Genomic DNA, 21,999 nt, shown 5'->3' on the forward strand with positions numbered 1-21,999 from the left:
GGCATGTAAAGTTAGAAATGTACAGGCTTCAACTGCCACTGGAAGCAAGCCCCAATTGTGGCAGCAACTGCTGTCCCAGTAGGAGGAAACTCTTATCACATCTGTTAGCACCGTGTTACTACTTTCACTGTAGAAAAGGAAGAAGCACATGACTGTATTTACCTTATGTGGGGAAGAGGGCTAGCAGAACTGAAGTTAAAAACCCAGTTCATGCTCATCAACAAACCTTATCTAGGTTTTAGCTGCAAAAGTTTAATCCCTTTTTTGTGTTTTTATCGGCCTAGACTCTAGTGTAAATGAAAGCAGGAGGTACTTAGATGTTGACAGTGTGTAGAGTTTGTATTACAGGACACTGGCAGCTCCTTCTCACTGCCTTTATTAACAAGGATACCTTGTATGTGACCTGGGCCGTGTCCCTTCCATTCGTTAATTCTGTGTGAAGAGCCAATCTCCTTGACCAGTAGTGTACTACAGAGCCTCCGGTCTTGTGATGCAGAGGCAGCTATATGGTGGGAGCACCTCATAAATAAAATAAGAGGCTGTTCGCTAGTCAAGGATGAGGGGAGACAGTAGCTGTAGCAGGTTTGTAGTAAAGGGGAAACATTTCTGTCCCTAAACTTAACTACATTATGTCCTTTTAATGTAACGGGAATGCCGTAGCACCTTACAGATGTAATTGTTCCCTCAGGGAGCTGCCAGTGTCCTTTTACAAAGGGGGATAGGATTTGTGTGGGGGTTTCGGCCCACCCACCCAGTCTACCACCCCCTCTGCAGAATGAATCCATTTCATAAAATGGAGCAATGTTTCACTGCTCTTCTGTCATCTCCTCGCAGAAACCCGGGAAGTGGTGTGCAATGCATGTCAGAGTGGCATACATGATCCTACAACACCAGAAGAAAATGAAGGTACTGTTCCTTTTGTGTTGTTTAACCTTGCTTTTTGTGTCTCTTTGCTCTTGTGATACCTTTTTTCCTGCATGATCCATTTTTGATGTTAAGGCACTGTGGAATTTTCTTTAAGTTCCATTTCTGCAGAATTGTGGCTCAGCACCACTCGTGGGGAAGGGGACGGATTTTTCCTGACCATAGCTGCAGTGTTAACCTGTGAGAGTGCACTTGTGGCTTCTTTTTGCTAAGAGTGAATTGCTGATACGACTGTTGCTCAGCTCCACTTGTGAGGGGGTGGGATTGTTATCCTAACTGCTACTACACTGATGTTGCAATGTTAACCAGCGTGAGTGCACTTGCGGTTTGAGTAGATTACTGATGGGACAGATTGTCCTGTCACTTATTGGGGGTGGGTGGGCATATTGCGCAGACTGTTAGTACACTGTACTACACTAGTAACCTGTGCAGGTGTGCTTCTGGTTTACTTGTAGGCATTCATTGCTGATGCTTTCAGCTGTTTACAGACATTATTTGAAACAGCTACATAAGTGATTTGGGAATGATACCCGGCAGTTTAGGTGAGAATTAAGGTGTACGGTATGATACATGACAGTCATGTGGATGAGAATTAGGTGTAGGGAATGATACTTGCATGACATGGCGGTCGTTTGGGTGAGAATTAAGCTGTGTAGGGAGTGATACATGACAGTCATTTGGGTGAGAATTAAGGTGTGTAGGGAATGATGCATGACAGTAGTTTGGGTGAGAGTTAAGGTGTGTAGGGAATGATACTTGGCGGTCGTTTAGGTGAGAATTAAGGTGTGTTGGGAATGATGCTTGATATGTTCCTCAGTTTTGTCAAACTAGCAAGTAATCCTGCTTTATTTGTCTCTGGGGTGTGGCCCTTTTGTAGCAGTAAAGATGCCCAAGGGGATTTGAGGCGTCTTGTAATTTGTTTGCAGGAGGCCATTCTGTTCCATGGTACATGGCTTATTCTGCGGGTGTGCAGCGTTGTTGACCAGAAAGTATGGGTACATACTAAGGACACAAAACAGAGGCACTGAAAGACTGTTATGTTCTCCTGAGCACACACAGCCATCTTCTTTGCCTGCCTGAATATGTATTGTTGAGGAGAGCAAGCTGTGATGACGTTTTTGTTGCCCTTCCCCACCATGGAAGCTGAACTGAATCTTGGAACACTTTCAAACAGAACAAAGGAAGTTTCATAGCCCAAACACTTTTCCTGGCTTGTTTTTAATCCAAAAAGAGGAATGTGCTTGATTTGAGGGCAAGGGATGATTAAGATCATCTAATTATGAGATCAGGGGCCATAGACCAGGCTGTTAAAGATGCTTGAATATTTAAAATGCGACTCATTGAATATGCTTTTCATTGAGTAGTTTGATAATCATATTTCCTGAAGAGTAGAATACTTTTGGAACAGATCCAGATTTTTGATAAGCCAGGTTTTGATGTCAGGAAGAAAACTGTATGGCTGTAAGCTGTGTGATAACAGAAACTCAGAAGAATAATATGTATAGTTGGAGTCCCTTCTTGAAGGAAGTGCAGCAAGTTTTTCTCCATTAATTTCCTTCGTCATGTTTTGTAGCACATGCATTTGTTTCTTTCTTATGCCATAAGTACTAAGTAGCATGAAGATACTGTGCAAGTTCTACTGTTCTCTTCTATAGAATTGTACAGACACTGGTTTCCTATTTGACATTTGTTGACCGGGATAGTCCGACTGAGCTGTTGCCGTTTTTCACCAGAGGCCCATGGAGAAAAGCTCCACAGTACAACTAAGTCAATTAGCACAAATAAAAATAATTAGCCTTTACAGTACAAGTAAGAAAAAAACAGCTAAAAGACATTAATACAATGTAGCGAAAAGAAAAATTAACGCATTTAGATTGTCATTAGTGGTCCACAGTACATACAAAAGCAGTCTGTCTTTTTCTTTACAGGAGGTGTAGTTATTTATATTAACAGCCATACCGCAGTAGGATACGGGTAGCATGTTTCTAGGTCTGAGAAGTGAAGTCGCATGGACAAGACTGTCATGCCGTATGAAGATGTTACTTTCTATAAGATAGTGGAGGAAAGAGAGGAAAGGCGCGCACAGTATGGGGGTAGAAAAGGTGGGGTTCAAGTGGGGGTGATTACAGTGACAAGTCCAGGTGCTGCTTAGGTAGTGTTTGACAGATTCTTTGAATTCATGGACCTGGGCAATATTTCCGAGGGTCATGGGAAGTTTGTTCCATGAAAAGGTGGGATAATAGCTGTAGAGATTATGGTAAATTGATTTTCTGGGTTTGTGAATCTGTAAGAGACCTTGGTCTTTATTAAACGCAGCTTAGACTAAGTCTGATTTGTTGATGCAGAGAGCTGCTTTTAGGCATAGCAGAAAAATGCACTGTAGTGTACAGCAGTTTGCAGATACAAAAGGCTTTACAGACAGCGGGCAAATACTAGACTCGTGAGCACCACTACTACCTTGTACAAAAACACAGACAGTTACAGTAGGTACATAGTACAGTAAAACTTAACCAGGTAAATAGGAAGTCAGAGCAAAAATAGAACCACCTAGTCAGAAGATGTATTGAACTCTTGAGAGGTGTTAAAAAGTACAAGAACAAAGATGCCTGAAAGTTGGTGGTACTTTCCTGGTATTGCTAAAAAGTTAATATAGAATTTTTTTTTTTTTTTTTTTTTTTTTTTTTTTTTTTTTTTTTTTTAGAAATATTGTTTCTCTTTCTCATAAGTTGTGCACAGTAAAATAGTATGTGTCTTGTAATTTAGCATTTTAGTATAAGTTGATTACAGGTTAGTGGAGAGGAAGTAAGCTGCAGTGATAAACTCCCAGGGAATCATGTTGGTTAAAATTAAGGTTTATATATGTGGTATAGGTAATAGCAGTGTCTAAAAATGTTTGCAACTGATATTTGAACAGTCGGTTTGAGTTTTCTGTGAAACTGCAATAGCTCTTAAAGAAGCTAATAATATGGAAAAAGTAATCAGAAGAGGGCAGGATTGTGACAGCATTAACACGGGCTGTGATGCTCCAGTATGTGTTCCTGCACTGCTTCAGATGGATCTTGAATGTGGCATAAAAGGTTGCATGCCAGTATTTTATTTCCAGTTGAGAAAACAGTTGGTGTTTATCAAAGGGATCACTGCTGCTACTTATACTATTTGTCTGTGGGGGATTTAGCCGATTGGATATCAACGCTTTTAGTCTAATTTGTAGAGTTTTAGCAGACATTCCCAGTGAAATTAATTCCTCTTCCAGTCCAGACCTCTGTATGATGCACAACTTAAAATGAGGAGCAGTTTGCATCATTTTTTTTCGCGCCCGCGGGGCTGTTATGCAAGAAGAGATCCGTTATCGGTCTGTGTTTCATTTGGTTCCCTCGATACAAGTTTCAGAGAACACTAGGTATCTTGTTCTTGGTACTGTTTGGGTTTCAAAAAAAATACACATTTGTACTGGGCTAAAATGTTGAAGGCATATCTAGAACAAAAGAAGATAGTGACCTTTGGTATAGGTTGCATATTTTCAGGAAACTGCTTTTATCAGTGACCTAAAACCTACAAACCATAGAAAAAAGTAGTAGTCAGAAGTTGTCTGTCCTAGAGTCTGCAAGCAAGTTGAAAAAGGCCTTCTTGGCCATGCCATTCTAGCAGAGGCTTGCAGGCACTGGATTCAGTCAGGTTACATTTCATTTACCCTACTGCATTGCCTTATTTCTTTTGCATCCCCTCCTGTGTTGACCTCTCTGGAGGCAGATGGTACAACTGGGCCATCTACTACTACGGCCTCAGAGAAGATTTCCAAGATGTGTGCCCTGCCAAATATTTGGCCATTCCCTGAACTAAGCAAAGTTTGTTATGCCTGCTATTCTATTTGGTAATGGCCATGAGCCAGGTCTGTTTGATTAGCTTGATGGTAAATAACCCCCTGCTGAATGGCTATTGTCCTTTGCCAGCCAGGAGAGACAACTGCCTGAAGTCCAGATATATAGACACCAACCCAAATGGTCTTTATGCAAGAAATTTGTAGAAGTATATGGTAGTCTGGCAAGAGGTAAACACACCCATATCTGGCATCACAACTGTCAATATTAGAAGTTTCTCCTCAACCAAACCGATGGAGAAGAATCTACCTCTCCAGAAACTGCGGATTCAAAGTTAGAAATTGACTTCTCCCAAAATATCTTTTTCTGTGGATTACAGTGTGAGTGACAAGGGGCTGTTGTATAGGCTTTCTCCCACCTGTCTCCACTAACCCCTGAGGATGCTTCCTTTGGAGAGACTTTAAACATTGTAGGAGCATTTCATGTGGGGTTCCAAAATGGTCTGTCAATCCAAGAAACATTAACTGGACTTTCTGGGTGTGGAGGAACCCAAGCCCTTAAGCTTTTGCTATCCCGACAGATTTTCAGGCCTGCAAAGTAGACCTCTGAGTTCTTGTCCCTGCTGCTTGATTCCCAGTTACTACAGAGAAACTAGAAAGATTCTGTATGGTCCAAAGAGCGTTTGAGTATAGGTTCATAAGTTCACAGGGATTTACTAGGCTAATAACCACCAGTTTCTTCATAAACCTAGCCGTGCAGTCCAACCCAGTTTTGTCCTAAAGTATGTTGGACGCCTGTATGGTGGGGGGTATACTAGTAAGGATGTCATTAAGGGTAATGTGAGGGGATATATTAGTTTGGGATTCATTTATTTTCTGTTTACCTTGTGTCCATTGGAGACATGGGGGCCTAGACTGGGCTGAGTTTGTGATTTCCCTTCTAGTGATCAAGGTTTTGTTTGTATAGGGTCAGGGATGAACTCTGCTTCACGTGGCTGGGGAGCTTGTTCTGTACTGCAGGCATTCTTTGAGACGCATGTTCTCCAGCATGTTCTGTTTACAATGCAAGGAAAGTTCAGGTCCTTGGATCTAGTGCAGTGATGGCGAACTTGTGAGACGTGCCAAAGGTGACACACCAGCGTTCACCAAACCCGAGTTACCAACGAAACTGCTTTTACATTTGTTCCTTGTGTGAAGTGCATTGAATTATTTTGTGCCAAGAGCCAGTTCATCAACACTGCTGCAGATGTAAGGAAATTATTAACCTCAGACTATTTCGGTGTACTTTCTTGATAGGGTCTGCAAAGCGCAGTGCCGACACTGTTTTCTCTTCGTAGTTACACTTCTGCAAAGGGCAAATAGTCTGCATTTCTAGGAGTGTGCTGTTTTACATTGCTCTCAACTGTCCCTCTTAATCCCTTCTGAAACTTGCAACTTTTTACACTTAATGAGAATAGTTAGATTTGTAGACTAATTTTACTTCAGAAAATGTATATCAATTCACGTTCATTTTTTTCTCAGTGTCTCAAATTTAATAGTACTAGTAGTTTAAAACTGTCCATGTCTCTTATTTATAAATTTGTCCCTGATTCTGTTGAGATTAATCCCTGAAATACTGAGAGCCATGCTGTTTTCTTTATTTGGGGGGGGGGGCAAGCAGAGTCAGGTTAAGCATTTTCCGAATTTTTGACATGCCAACCCCAAAAGGTTTGCTATCAGTGACTAGTGTTTCTGATGCTGTTTGTTTTGCTCATGTGCAACAGATCCATCAGCACTAGATCTGAGGATGCTTCGTACTAGGCTTAGTATTTCTGCGTCAGTTGCTGTCACTTCAGGACTGACGTCAGGTCATCAGTAGTATAAAGTAAGGCAGCCGACACCATTACATCAGTCTTTCTTGCCGCGGAGCCCGAAGCAGAAGCAGTTCGCACGAGTGCCGGTCAGCCGCTACCTGAGTTTCGTCTTCCGAATTGAAGCTGAAGTCTTCTAAAGCTAAGAACCCCATTAGAGATCCTTTTTTCTTGCACTAACCGATATTAAATAAGGGTAACAACTGTCTCACCTGTGGAAAGCAAATACCACACCGAGACTTTCATTCTTACTGCATCACTTGCTTAGGCCCAGACCACGGCGTCTCACACTGTTGCTTCTATGCTTTGTTCAACAACAGAACTATGTCATCGAGCCCTTATTGTAGCTAGATATTTTCGCTTACAGTCTTCAAATTCCGATGGCTTCGGTAAGCCATCCGACAGCAGATCTTCCGAAAAAATGTAAAGATGAAAGAGACCGCACAGGTCCAAACCTACCAACAACGCTTCCGTTAAGCTAGTCGTCAATTCTGCGGTCCTCAGTGAGGCGCTTACGCAGCCCCTGATGCCCGCTTCTGTGGATTCGCAGGCCACTACAGAGACCCTTTCGGAGTCTGGTATGCCGCAAAACTCTTCTTCGACTAAGGATCCTGCAGTTGTCTCCCCCTTAGATGGGTCTGGAGCTGCTGAGCAGGCACCGGCTTCCGAGGAAGTCCATTGCACTACCAGTTCTCAACACAAACCGACATCTTCTTTCGCGTCTACTGTTCTTTTGAAAACTACCCATTTCTTAGGCCCAGGGTACGAACCACACCCAAGAAACTGAAGACCCAAACTCAAGCACCTGCTTCCTTGCCTCAGTCTCAAATGCTTAAAATGGCAGAAGACCTTAGGCTGATCAGAGGAAGCAAAGCTACCCCTTCCAAAAGAAAGAGGTCTGTCCCCTGTAGTTTTGTCTGAACAGGAGTCTGATGACTCTGATGCATCTGAATATGAAGACATGCAACCCCTCTCTGCTTATGAGGATGCAGAGGATTCCATTTTTTCAGCCTCTCCCCCAGAGGATTTTTCCTTAGGGGAACCCCTTCATCCCTTAAGGGAGCATTTCCAGTGGGAAAATCAGGACTATCCTCAGTCTAAAAAGAGACTCTGGGAATTCTTAGATCTTCCACAACACAAACCCCTGGCCATTCCCCCAGTCCTGGATGTTGTGGAGGATGTTTTCCTGCAATCCAGTCTGACTCCTGACACTCCCTCCTGCACCTAGAAAACCAGACAGGTATTAGAGTCCCTGATTCTCTCATTTCTTTTCAGAAATCCTACTGCTGACCCTGAGGTAATTTCTCAAGGGCCTAAAGGAATTAAAGCTACCTCTGCTAAGAATCTCACTCCCTCAAATAGGGATTCCCGAGCACTAGACAGATGGGGTATAAAAGTATAAATCTCTGCTACTCTTGCTATGAGTACTAAACTGCCATTGCCAGTTCCATATGCTAAAATTTCAGCAACCATACCCTGGAACTCCTCAAACAAAAAATGAATTCCTTTCCTGCTTGTGCAGAATCTAAAGATTTACAAGAGTTAATGTATTCTACAAGTCAAGTAACCAAGCACCTTGCACTGTGGTTTTTGACACCCTAGAAGCTTCTTGCAGGGCAGCAGTCACCGGTTCTGTCCTTAGAAGATATGCATGGCTTAAGGAACAGCCCTTGCCAGACTATGTTAAATCTAAATTGTTGGATGCCCCCTTGCACAAAGACACCTTATTTGGCACTAAGGCAGAAGAGGTCTTAAAAAAGATGGAAGAAAAAGCAAAATCTATGCAGGCAGTTAAGGACTTCTTACAGGCCCAGCCACCCAGGTTCAGCAGGCATTGCCCCTCCAAGCACTGGGTCCTTTCCTGCTCCCACCAGGCCAACACAGCCGTGTGGAAGCAGACCCCCCCAGACAGCAGTCACAGGGAATGCAGAGATCTAAACAGTGGACTTTCCTCCACTTCAAAAACAGGGAGTTCCAAGCCACCCCCTTAGGGTAAGAACTCACAATGACTCTCCTCGCCCACCACCTCCCTCTGCCCACCTTCACTTCCCTTGGGAAGAAAAGTCTCCTTTCACGCAAGCACCTGGGCCACCGTTACCAGTGACCACTGGGCTCTCAACATAGTGTCCCAGGGATACAAATTTTCTTTCCACACACTTCCAGCTCAAAAAGGGTTTCCAGATCTACCTTCAAACCAGTGGGCAGAGGCACAAAAGCAAGTCCTTTTCCTGTTCTTTATGAGGGCAATAGGTGCGGAACAGATAGGCAAGGCTTCTACTCCAGACTCTTTCTGGTACCCATAAAAGAAGACACCTGGTGCCCCATCCTCAATTTATCCATTCTAAACACCTTACTGATGATAACAAAATTCAGAATGCTCACCCTCCAGCAGCAGCTACCCATGCTCTCCAAGAGTGCTTGGCTAGACACCCTAGACCTAAAGGAGGCATACCTCCACATTCCTGTCAGGGAATCATTCAGAAAATATCTCCGTTTCAGAGCAGGATCTCTGCACTTGCAGTTCTCTCCACTTCCCTTTGGCTTATCTACTGCTCCCAGAGTTTTCACAAAATGTCTGGCTCTGGCCATTGCCTTTTGCAGATAAAGGCATGTCCAGATTTACCCATACTTAAACTGCCTAATTCAGGTAGACAGCCAGGAAAAGCTGCTCAAGCACCTGGCCTTTGTCAAGTCCCTACTAACCTCCCTAGGGTTACACAGTCAATGAAAAGAAATCCAAACAAGTACCCACCCAAAGGATTATGTTCCTGGGAGCAAGCCTGGACACAGCATCCCAGATGGCATTCCTTACACCAGAAAAGAAAACTTTCCCGACAGCCTACTTCTCTCAACTAGCCACCAGACCCCAGTTATCTGTAAGGAAAATCTTGCAAGCTCTGGGGTTCATGGCATCTTGCATTCTACTCATTCCGTATGCGAGACTGTATATGAGGAAACTTCAGTGGTACCTAAAAAGCCTTTGGTGTCAACACTCCCAAGATCTAGAGATTCTTATACCCATGATACTTTGCCTCAAGAAAGATTTTCTTTGGTGGACAACAGCGTGCTCCCACAACAAGGGACTACATTTCTCACCACCCCCGCCACCCAGACCCTCACCACAGATGCATGACTGCCTGGGGGGCACACCTGGATGGCAGGTGCATACAGGGCCAATGGAGCCCCACAGCAAATCCATCTGCACATCAACCAAAAAGAGATAATAGCTGTCCAGCATGCCTTGACAGTTTGAGCGCCTTCTCTCCCCAGGGGCTCTCATCAAAACAGACAACACCACTGTAATGTAGTATATCAAAAAAGCAGGAAGGGACTCACTCCTACCCTCTGTGCAGGCTAGCCATGACCCTTTGGCACACAGCCCCTGCCATGCAACTCCACCTGTTAGCACAATTCCTACCAGGTTCTCAAAGCTCTCTGGCAGACCACTTAAGCAGAAATCTTCTTGACCCACACGAGTGGCAGCTTGACCAAAGAACCTTCACCCTGATAACTCAGAAGTGGGGCACCCCGAAGGTCAACCTCTTTGCCTCCCACACCAGCCATCAGCTCAGCAAGTTCTGTACCAGGGAGCATCACTGCATGGCTTGGAAAATGGATGCCCTGTCCTTCCTCTGGGTCAGTCTGTTGGTCTATGCCTTTCCTCCACTACCTCTCATCCCCAGGGTACTGCTCAAAATAAAGGAGGAAAAGCCAAAGACAGTTCTTATTGCTCCAGACTGGCCTCGCCAGCACTGGTACCCACTGCTGCACAGCCTGTCCCCACTGCCACCATGGCATCTCACTCAGATTCCAACCCTCCTGACCCAGAGGGAAGGAGAATTCATACATCCCCAATTGCAGACCCACAATTTGGCAGCTTGGCTTATTCCCTAACCCCCAATCAATCTGCCAACCTCAGTCAACAGGTTCTAGATGTCATAAGTGAGGCCAGATGCCCTAGCACTAGAAAGTCTTATGCTGGCAAATGGAAAAGGTTCAGCACCTGGATTCAGGCTAAGGGAGCCAATACAGCACAGCCTTCCCTCCCTCTCATCCTGGATTACTTAGCTGACTTGCTACACAGTGGTCTCTCTCGTTCCTCTATTAAAATTCATGCCTCTGCTATCTCTGCTCATTTTCCCACTGAGAAGCCCTTTTCTCACACCGTCTGATAAACAAGTTCGTAAGAGGGGCTAGCAACTTGAGGCCACCCAGAAGAGCACCAACCTCCGCTTGGACCTTAACTTTGTATTGGAAAAGCTCACCCTCCCCACCTTTGAACCAGCTTCTTCAGCAGAGCTAAAATTTCTCTCCTGCAAGAAGGCTTTCCTTCTGGCCATCACTTCAGCCAGGAGGGTCTCCGAGCTGCAAGCACTCATAGCTGTGCAACCCTTCATCATCTTCCATGCTGACAGGGTATCCCTCAGGACTAACCTGTCCTTCATGGCAAGGTGGTGTCCAGTGTGGCTCTCAACCAATCCATTTATTTGCCCACTTTTTTTCCCTAACCCACAGAACAAGGGGGAAAGGATCCTGCACTCTCTAGACGTGCACAGACAGCTTAGATTCTATGTAGACAGGACTAAGTCCTTCAGAAAGTCTTATTAATTGCTGGTTAGCTTTGCTGCAGGGGCAAGGGCAAAGCCATCTCCAAACAGACCATTTCCAAATGGATAGCAGCCTGCATCCATTTCTGCTGCAAACTGCATGGAAAGCCTCCCCCCAAGGGGGTCAGGACACACTCCACCAGAGCTGCCTTCACCTCTGCAGCTTTCATCAGAGGAGTCCCCACCAGAGACATCCTGGAGGCTGCCACCTGGACATCTGTTCACACCTTTACCAAACATTACCACCTGCCTATCTTCTCTAAATCCAGGACAGGGTTTGCCTCTGCTGTCTTGCAGGGCATCCTAGCCAGCCCCTAATTTTCTCGACTCCCTCCACCCATTTCCTTAGCTTTGGGAATAAACCCAAATGCAACAGTGAAACACGAAGAACTTAGTACAGTAGTGTACACTCACCATAAATGTAGATGTTCGAGTGTATTCACTGTTGCAGCCCTGGTTTCCCTCCCTCCATCCCCCTTTTCTTCTTTTCTTTCCTTACATGGGACATATTGGTATTTACTTGCTACTAGTGGGGTTCTTCCACCAGAACCTGGCTCCCACTTGAGGGCTCCTGACAGGTTAGGGCACGAAAAACTGATGTAATGGTGCCGGCTGCCTTACTTTGTACTACTGACAACCTGACATCAGTCTTGAAGCAACAGCAACCGACTCAGAAATACTAAGCCTCTGGTATTCGGGCTGTCCTGGCAGGGATAACCCAAATGTGGTGACTGCAACAGTGAATATACCCGAACATCTACATTTATGGTAAGTGTATACAACTGTACTTTACAAGTGCCTGGTTAGATGAATGCCAGAGAGGGCCTTGTACTTAGTGATGGGTCTGATAAGGGGTGAGAAGTGAGGTACTGTAACGTCCTTGGACCTGGATGCCATCTGTGTAAAAACCCAGTAACAAGCTGCAGTTGTGTGTCTAGAAGCTGTGTGGGAATCTAAACTGGCACCATAACCCAGTAGCCTTCCAAATGATAAGCAGGGTCTTAGACTGCTGTGATTTTTAGTGCGATTAACCCATTCACACCTGTCAGCATATCAGCTATTGAGGTGTCTGATTCCGAAGGTCTGGCAGGGAATTATGTAGGTAGTACTGCTGTCTGCTTTATTTATTCAGTTTAAAACATTTTGTAAAATGGCAACTGCGTATCATGGCATTTAGTTCCGTGAATTCAATACCCACGATTGATTTAGATTGTAAAAGAAGTGGTGCATTTTGTGTGCCTGTTAACTACTGTAGGCTTGATTAAGACAGGGCAGCCCACAAGGCTGGTGCTATATGCATCATGCAGGGCATGGCACATTTGATGCTGTATGTGTGAATGAGTTGTTTGGCAAATGCAGACAGCAGGATGACCTCCTTCAACATATTGAAGTAGTCTCATAAGTACCAGAATAGTCGTTAAACGAAATTATGTCTTCCTATGTTGCAGTATTCTAGTTATGGGATTTCCTGCCCTCCGGCGACTTGTACAAAAGCTTCAGCTTGGCTGTTGCAGTGTGCATTGGACGTCACACAAGGCCATAAACCAGGGGCCTTAAATGTGATGTCTGCACACTCCTCAGAAATTTTCAGCCGCAGACTACCTTCGCATCGTACGATCGCTTCTTCACAGACGTCGCATCTTAAAGATAAGAAACTCATTGGGTTTCTAATTTCTTATTTTGCCAATTATTATTGCTTAGGCTTGGTTGTTGTAGCCTTTAGCTGATGTCATGTAAAAAGGGAAAGTGCCAGTGCGGGCGCCAGATACCCCATGAAGGATGCCCATGATAGGTGTGTTCTTTGCTTAGGCCAGGAGGACGATCACTCCTGCGGAATTTGTCAATCCTTAGTGCCGAAGACCCTTTGCAGCTGCCTGGCCACTTTAAACCTCTACCTTGAAAACCAGCACCTTAAGCGGTTAGCCATTAGAATGGATCCTGCATCGGCGGCCACACCCGAACCTCTGTGCAAGAAGGCCAAGATTCCTAGGCCTGCCTCGCCTGCAGCTCTGCTTCCCGATGCACCGCCAACTGCTGATCTAGGGGGTTGAGGCGTGCTTGGAGATGTCGACTGCAGCGACGCCCCTAGAGGAAGCCATTGAACAGCTGACTACTGGCACGTCCTGTGAGCTTGACCAGACATTGACTACCGTCTATGTCGAGGGGGAACCAGTTTCAGTGGTACTGCCAACCGGGATCCAGACTTCAGATGTATTATTTGCCTGACCCGATGCCAGGCCGCTTCCTACTTCCACCCTGGCCAAAAAGAAGCAGAAAACTTGAGCATACCACTTCCTCTACAGAAGCCATACCAGACTGGCAGGCTTTCACCTCCTCTCATATTGCAGGCCTTTATGGCCCTCAGGCCTTCAGACCCAGCCCCTTCCACTCTGCCTCTACTGAGCCCTTGGCCTGCTTCTGCCTCTTCCCTGCCACCCATGACCTCTCAAGTCAGGGAGGAAGAGCATGATTCTTCCTTCTCTTCCTCAGAGGATTCCATTTCTTATGCATCCCAGATTGCTTCCCCCCAGGAATATTACTCTCCTGATCAAGAATCTGTGGAAGGGGATTCTCCTCCTGAGGATATTACTTTCAGAGAGACCATTCCCACCCAAAAACCAGGCCCATCTCATGCCACAAGTTCTGGCAGACCTTCTAAAGATAGGCACAATAGAACCTGTCCCTTCAGGCCAAGAAGGAAAGGGTTTCTACTCTCCTTTTCCTGGTCCCCAAAAAAGATGGCCCCTGGAGACCCATCTTGGACATGTCATACCTAAACCTTCACCTTCAGGTACCCTCCTTTAAAATGCTCTCTCCCCACACTGCTGCCTCTAATTCCAGCCAAAGCCTTCATGGTCACCCTGGACCTAAAGGAGGCCTACCTACACATATACCCATCAGGACTTCCCACAGACAATTCCTGCATTTCTCTGGACCTTCCTCTCATTTCCAATTTACTGCCTTGCCCTTTGGTTTATCCACACCCCCCCAAGGTTTTACAAAGTCCCTATCCCCAGCAATTGCCTTATGCAGAACTCAGGGAATCCAGATTAACCCTCATCTGGTTGACATCCTGATACTGGCAGAGTCCAGAGATGCTCTCTCTCAAGGCTCCTACACTTCATCATGTCCCTTTTGCAGAATCTAGGGTTCACCATCAACCTTCCCAAATCTTCCCTGATCCCAAGCCAGGGCAAGATCTTCTTAGGCTGCAGAATCAGAACATACAAGATGAAGGCCTTTCTCCCATGGGACAAGGTTCTTTCCTTGACTTTCCACTTCCAAGAAACCCTACTATCCCAGAAGGTGACGGCAAGACAATTTTTCCGTCTCCTGGGTTTAATGGCAGCTACCATCCCCATGCTACCACTGGCAAGAATGCACATGTGCAAGCTACAGTGGTACCTCAAAAGCATCTGGTCCCAACACCTACATCACTTAAAGCAAGTCATTCCCCTCCTTCCCTGTCTAAAGACAGAAATCAACTGGTGGATCCAGCAAGTCCAACTAAACCCGAGGCTCCCATTACAACACCCCAACCCAAACAGTACCTACAGATGCCTCAGATTCAGGTTGGGGAGCAACTCTGGCTTCCTACAGGATTCAAGAAAAGTGGCATCCCCTCTCTACAGGCCAAGCACATCAATATCAGGAAAATGACAGCTGTCTTCTTGGCTCTCAAAACCATTATTCCCCTTCTAGATCCAGGTGTACTCCTGATAGTGACCCGACAACACCACGATCATGTGGTACCTCAACAAACAGGGAAGGACAAAAGCCCGTCAGCTATGCAGACTAACCAGAGTTGCCACCTCTTCAAATGCCCAAAGTGGGACATTTTTGGTACAAACGTCAGATTTTGCAGGGCAAACCATACATATGGCCAGTACAAAAGACAGAACTTCACTGTTTTGCCTAAATAAAAGCTTATTATTGTAGCATTTTAGTTGCTTATTCTGTTTATTATAAGATTTAGGTGTTTCAGATATAGAATAACTGTTTTATGCAACTGTTACATAAGATATAGGAAATATGTTTGTCCTAAAATCTCAGGACATTTGCCATTTTTTCAATTTTTTTTTTTTTTTTTTTTTCTTTTTGCAGGACGCACCTGCCCAAATAGGGACTGTCCCTCGCAAAGTGGGATAGGTGGTAACCCTAAGACTAACTCTGCTGATATGAGACCTAGCCTCTAGCCACAACCTAGTCCTGCATGCGGCCTACATCCCCTCACAGGACAACCACCAAGCAGATCTCTTGAGCAGGACTTCCTCACCACAGCATGAATGGTTGCTGAACAGGGAGGTCTTTCTAGATATAGTCCACCAGTGGGGTACTCCACAAATAGACCTGTTTGCCTCCCCCCAGAACAGGCAACTGCAGACCTTCTGCTCAAAAACCCACTCTCCTCTAGCTTGGATAGTGGATGCATTCAGCATCTCTTGGGAGGGGAAGTTCCTTTATGCCTTTCTCCCATTCCCACTGATTCAGAAAGTCCTCCTGAAAGTACAGGACGACAAACCAAAAATCTTGTTAGTGACTCCCTACTGGCCAAAGCAGCAGTGGTTCGCACTACTTCACAAGCTAGCCAAGGGCAATCACTTCAAGTTACCCTGCAAGGTGGACCTACTGACACAAGACAAAGGAACTCTCCTACACCCACACCTACAGATGTTATCCCTGATGCTGTGAGTGGTAGGCTTTTGATCCCGTTCAGACACCACTACTCAGAGCACGTGCTTTCTGTACTAAGGGAGGCAAGGAAACCTACCACCAGAAAATCTTAGCTGGCTAAGTGGGAAAGATTTACAAAATGGTGTCTGCACAAGGGACGTGACCCTTGATCTGCTGAGGTCCCCCTGGTTCTGTCTCTGTGTCAACTGATTAAAAGTGTTCTCTCTTAATCTTCTATAAAAGTACACCTTTCTGCTATATCAGCCTGCCTGCCCCTTGACCCCCCCCCCTTGCTAGCCAGGCTCGACATAAAACTCTTCCTAAAAGTGGTCGTACACATGAGAGCACCAAAGAAACCTATCCCTCCACCCTGGGACCTTAACTACATCTTAGAGAAACTAACTCAGCATCCTTTTGAACCAGTTGGGTCCTCTTTCTACAGATGTGTACATGGAAGACGGTCCTTCTGGTGGCTATCACGTCAGCCAGAAGGGTGTCAGAGTTGCAGGCCTTAATGGCCTGTCCCCCCCCTTACACCATCTTCCACAAAGACAGTAACCCTGAGAACCAATCCCTCCTTTATGCCCAAGGTGGTCAATGACTTTCTCTAAGCCAATCTATCCATCAACCCACTTTCGTTCCCTCCCTTACTAACAAAGGGGAGAGGATTTTGCACTCCTTGGATGTGCACAGGCAACTAAGGTCCTACGTGGACAAAACCATTAGAAAAACGAACCCGCTCTTTGTCTCCTTCCACCTCAGAGCCCTGGGCAAGGCAGTCTCCAAGCAAACCATCTCATGCTGGAAAAACGAACCCGCTCTGTCTCCTTCCACCTCAGAGCCCTGGGCAAGGCAGTCTCCAAGCAAACCATCTCATGCTGGATCAGAAAAACTATTTGCTTCTGTTACTCCCACCATGGAAAGGAACCTCCAGTGGGAGTCAAAGCCTGTTCTACTAGAGCAATGGCCACCTCCAAGGCCTTCATGAACTGTCTAGACATGGCATCCATTGTGGAAGCAGCCACATGGGCCACTATCCTCACTTTTCACCAAACATTACAAACTTGACCAAGTTTCCAGAGCTAGGACAGGGTTTGCTGGGGCAATCCTGCAGGGACTTGTAGAATCCTCTACAACTACCACCACCCTCTCAACCGCATAAGCTGGTACGCTCCCACAACTAGAATACTGCAACATAGGAATAGAAGGACATAGAATACTTGTGCAAAATCTTACCATAACTGTAGATGTCCTTCTTTTCCATGTTGCGGTATTCCTTCCCACCCACCAGTTCCCCCAAGTCATTTTCTCTTACCTGGCCTACACATAATACAGCAAGACACCAGGTCACACACCTGAAATCCACTGCCATCCCTCCTGCCGGGCCTTATTCTCTACGTGCTGGCCTTCAAGTTCTGAGGATTGTGCATGCAGACGTCACATTTAAGGCCCCTGGTTTATGGCCTTATGTCTGACGTTCCATGCACGCTGCAGCAGCCAAGCGGAAGCTTTTGTTTAGGAACCAATGTTTGAGTCCCGTGAGGGCAGAAAATCCCACAACTAGAATACTGCAGCATGGAAGAGGAGGACATCTATGGTTATGGTAAGATTTTACACCACTATTCTTTATGCATATTAATGCATTTTTTTTAAGTGGAAAAGTGAGCAAGTATCCCATTAAATATGGTTATGATGTAGTGGATGCTTGCAGCAGAGCAGTGTCAGCTGAGGCCATGATATGAAGGCACACCTAACAGCCTTCAACCTGGTATGGAGGGGATGTGAAGTGACTACTAGATTCAGCCCTTGAAGAAGGGCTTGCTTTTTATTGGCCTTCTCTCTAGATTTTCAAAAGAATGGAGGAAGGTGCAAGACCATGGAGTCCGTAAAACAGATGTTCTTCATGTTGCAGTCATCACATTTGGGTTATTTGCTTGCAGTAGCCGTCAGTCGGCCTGATTAACAAAGTCTTGGGTCCTACGTCAGTTGCTGTCTTGTCTTCCATGACATCAGGTCCTCAGGGGTGTAAAACATGCAGTCGACACCATTACACCAGTCTTTCTTGCCGTGCGGTACCCGAAGCAGAAGCAGTTCGCAAGTGCCAGTCAGCCGAATCCTCAAATTTTCATTCTCGAGTTTCAGAACCGAAGTCTTCAACTAAAAGCTACCCGTTGGGGAAACACTTTCTTGCTCTAAATCGATGTCAGTAAAAGTAAATAATTGCATTTCTTGTGGAAAGCAAATACCTCCTAAAGATTTTCATTCGTACTGTATTCCTTGCCTAGGCCCTGACCACGATGTACCTCTCTGTCGGTTTTGTGCCTTTTTTAAACCACAAACTATCCGTCGTCTGTATATTTTCTCTTCTAAATATTTTGGTGCTCGGTTCAGTTATCCAGATATGCCTTCGGTAAGCCATCTGACTACCAACATTCCGAAAAAACGCAAAGATAGACAGAGACAGGCCACCTAAGTCTAAAGATGCCGACGACGCTTCTCCTAAGCCAGTCGTAAGTTTACCGGTACTCAGTGAGGCACTTTTGCAGCCCCTCATACCCACTACTTCAGATTCGCAGGCCTCTACTGAGACCCATACGGAGTCCAGTATGCCGTGAGATGTTTCAATTATGGAACCTGCGGATGTCTCTTAGTGGATTGGTCTGGAGCCGCTGTGCAGGCACCGGCTTTTGAGGGTGTATTCAGGCCTACTGACTTGCATATTAAACCTACGCCATCTTCTTCAAGGCCTAAAACTCGAACCATGCCTAGAAAACTGACTCCCAGACCACATGGGCAGGCCTCTATGCCTAAAAAATAAATAAGAATGGCTGAAGACTTTATTACTTTAATCAAGCCAACCTTTCCCCTCTAAGAGACCTAGGACAGAGTTTGCTTATGATACTTATGACCAGGATTCTAAAATTTGTTTCCTCTGATGACCAGGATTTAACTTCATCTACCTGCGAGGATTCTGATGCTGAGGACTCTATTCCCTCTGCCCCCCCCCCGGAGGGTTTCTCTTTTGGTGAAACCTTGCATACTCTTAGGGAGCATTTTCATTGGGAAAGTCCGGATTTCTCTGTTTCTAAAAAGAGGCTTGGGGATTTCTTACTCCTGCCCCAGCACAGGCCCTTGGCTATCTCTCCTGTACTAGACATTGTTGATGCCTTTTCGGAATCTGGTTTGGCCCCGGACTCTTCACCTCCTGCTCCCAGAAAACCTGATAGATATTACAGAGTTCCTGACTCTCAAGTTCCTTTTCAAAAATCCTACTATGGATCCTGAGACCATTTCATGGGGTCCCAAGGGCATCAAAGCTACTACTGCCAAAAATCCTACCCCCTCTGATAGAGACTCCAGAGCGCTGGATAGATGGGTTAAGAAAGTATACACTAATGCAACTTTGGCAATTAGGGCCTTAAACTGTCAAGTTTCATATGTTAAAGTATTAGCAGCATATTATTGGATTGCTTAAACAGAAAATGGTGTTGATTCCTGATTGTGCTGAAAATAAGGGTTTACAGGATTTAATACATTCTGCTGAACAAGTTGGTAAACATACATTGCAATGTGGTTTTGATTCACTAGAGGCATCTTGCAGGGCTGCTATCACTGGGTCTGTACTTAGTAGGCATGCTTGGCTTAAGGAGCAATCCTTGCCTGGTCATGTTAAAGCTAAATTACTGGATGCTCCCGTAAATCAGGACTGCCTGTTGGGCAATAAGGCAGAAGTTCTTAAAAAGATGAGGAAAAAGCTAAATCTATGCAAACTGTTAGATTACTTAAAAGTACAACCTCCAAGATTTAGTAGGCATTGGCAATCTAAGAATTGGTCCTTTCCTGCCTTTTCAAGGCCTTCTCAGCCCAAACCCAGATCCAGCAGAACACCCAGGCTTCAGTCCCAGGGAATGCACAGGACTAAGCAGTGGGGGGGCCCCCTCTTCCAAATCTGGGAGTAGTAAAACTTCCCCCTGTGGTAAACTGTCTCAATTACTTGATATTAAAACTTCCAAGCACTTCTCAACTGACTGTCCCTTTGGGGGGGAAGATTGCCCTACATGCAAAAAACGAAGCTCATTACCCAGGACAAATGGGTTTTAAACATAGTGTCCCAAGGATACAAATTTCACTTCCACACGTTACCAACCCCAAACGGTTGGCCAGGTCTACCCCCAGATCAGTGGGTAGAGGCTTAAAAGCAAGTGCTCTCTCTATTTTAAGCATAAACGCTGTTCAAACTGTACCAAAAGAGGAAAAGGGGCAAGGTTTTTACTCGACTTTTCCTGGTACCCAGAAAAGACCATTCATGGCGTCCTATTCTAGACCTGTCTACTCTAAACACCTTTTTGGTGGTTCCAAAATTCAAGATGCTGACTCTTCAGTTGCTTCTTATGCTAGGAAAATATGCCTGGTTGGTCGATATAAAGGAAGCATACACGCATATCCCAGTCAGGGAATCTTGCAGAAGATACCTTCACTTCAAAGCAGGCTACAAGCACCATCAGTTATCTGCACTGCCCTTTGGCTGATCTACTGCGCCCAGGGTGTTAAAGTGCCTAGCTCCAGTTATTGCATTTTGCAGGCAAAGAAATATTCAAATATACCCATATCTGGACGATTGCCTAATTCAGGCAGAAAGTCAGGACATACTTTTGAATCATCTGGCCTTTGTACAAAGGGTGCTAACTTGTCTGGGGTACACCGTAAACGAAAAGAAATCGCACCTGATACCCTGTCAACAAATTATACTCATGAGAGCAAGCTTGAATACAACTTCCCAGATGGCTTTCCGCACGCCAGAGAAACAAATTCATTTGACCCCCTACTTCATGAAAACCCTGCTATCTGCAAGGCAAATACTGCAAGCCTTTGGGGTTCATGGCCTCCTGCATTCTTCTAATTCCATATACAAGACTGCATATGAGGGAAACTACAATGGTATCTAAAAAGCCTTTGGTGTCAACATTCTCAGGATCTAGAAGCAATGATTCCTATCATACCTTGCCTACGCCTAGAGTTTCTTTGGTGGGCAGAGGCTTGCCAGCAAAACAAGGGACTACCATTCACTCTACCCCCTGCCTCCCAAACCCTAACAGATGCGTCAGACTGTGCATGGGGGACTCACCTGGCAGGGAAGTGCATTCAGGGCAAATGGAACCCAAGTCAAATGCACCTGCATATCAATCTAAAAGAAATGTTAGCTGTACAGAATGCTCTGACAGCCTTCAAGGAATACATTCTTCCAGGACAATTAATGGTAAAGACGAGCAACACCACTGTTATTTGGTACATAAACAAGCAGGGGGGTTACCCATTCTTACCCCCTCTGCAGACTAGCCATGGCATGTGGAACACAGCTTTGAGCTACCCAAGTACATCTACAAGCTCAATTCCTGGCAGGAAAGCTAAATACACTGGCAGAAGGACTAAGCAGAAACCTCATGGACCCACATGAGTGGAAACTGGAACCAAACATTTTCAACATGTTGACAAATGGGGGAGACCAGATATAGACTTATTTTCCTCCTCCCAGAACTACCAATTGGACAAATTTTGCACAAGGACTCCCCACAAACAAGCTTGGAAAGTGGATGCTCTGTCCTTCAGCTTTAAAAACCTATTAGTTTATGCCTTTCCTCCTCTGCCTCTCCTCTCCAAAGTACTGCTAAAGATCAAACGGGACAAACCAAGGACAATATTGATTGCATGAGACTGGCCACACCAGCACTGGTACCCCCTCTTGCGCAGTCTGTCTGTGTTGGCCCCATGGCATCTGCCTCTGACCCTGTTGTCTCAACAGGAGAACCAGATTCTGCACTCTCAGCTTCAAACCCTGAACCTAGTAGCCTGGCTAATTACCTAACCTCTCATTTACCATCCCTCAGTAAACCAGTGATGGATTTCACTTTAGAGGCAAGTATGCCTAGTATTAGAAAATCTTAAGCTGAAAAATGGAAAAGATTCTGTGCCTTGAACCAATCTGAAGGGATGAGCACAGCAGTGGCCAACTTACCTCAGATTTTACAGTACTTCACTGAGGTGCTTCACAAGGGCCTTTCTTTTTCCTCCATCAAAATTCACGCCTCAGCCATTTCAGCTCATTATACCACAGAACCTCCCATTTTCT

The 21,999-nt window shown here is 45.4% G+C and overlaps 1 protein-coding gene across 5 annotated transcripts in view; it reads left to right on the top strand.

The window, feature by feature from the left end:
• FBRS (fibrosin) overlaps nucleotides 1-21,999 on the top strand; it is a 1,655,257-nt gene that overhangs the window by 1,364,759 nt on the left and 268,499 nt on the right. For 4 of the 5 annotated variants that reach the window (XM_044086630.1, XM_044086634.1, XM_044086631.1 and 1 more), the window contains one exon: nucleotides 835-906. The exons of the other annotated variant lie outside the window; for it this stretch is intronic. In XM_044086630.1, the coding sequence (XP_043942565.1) occupies nucleotides 835-906 (72 nt within the window). The remainder of the gene's footprint in view (nucleotides 1-834; nucleotides 907-21,999) is intronic. 5 annotated transcript variants of the gene reach the window in all.

This window comes from Protopterus annectens, chromosome 10.part0 (assembly GCF_019279795.1).
Source record: "Protopterus annectens isolate FY-2018-M chromosome 10.part0, PAN1.0, whole genome shotgun sequence".
Classification (NCBI taxonomy): domain Eukaryota; kingdom Metazoa; phylum Chordata; order Ceratodontiformes; family Protopteridae; genus Protopterus; species Protopterus annectens.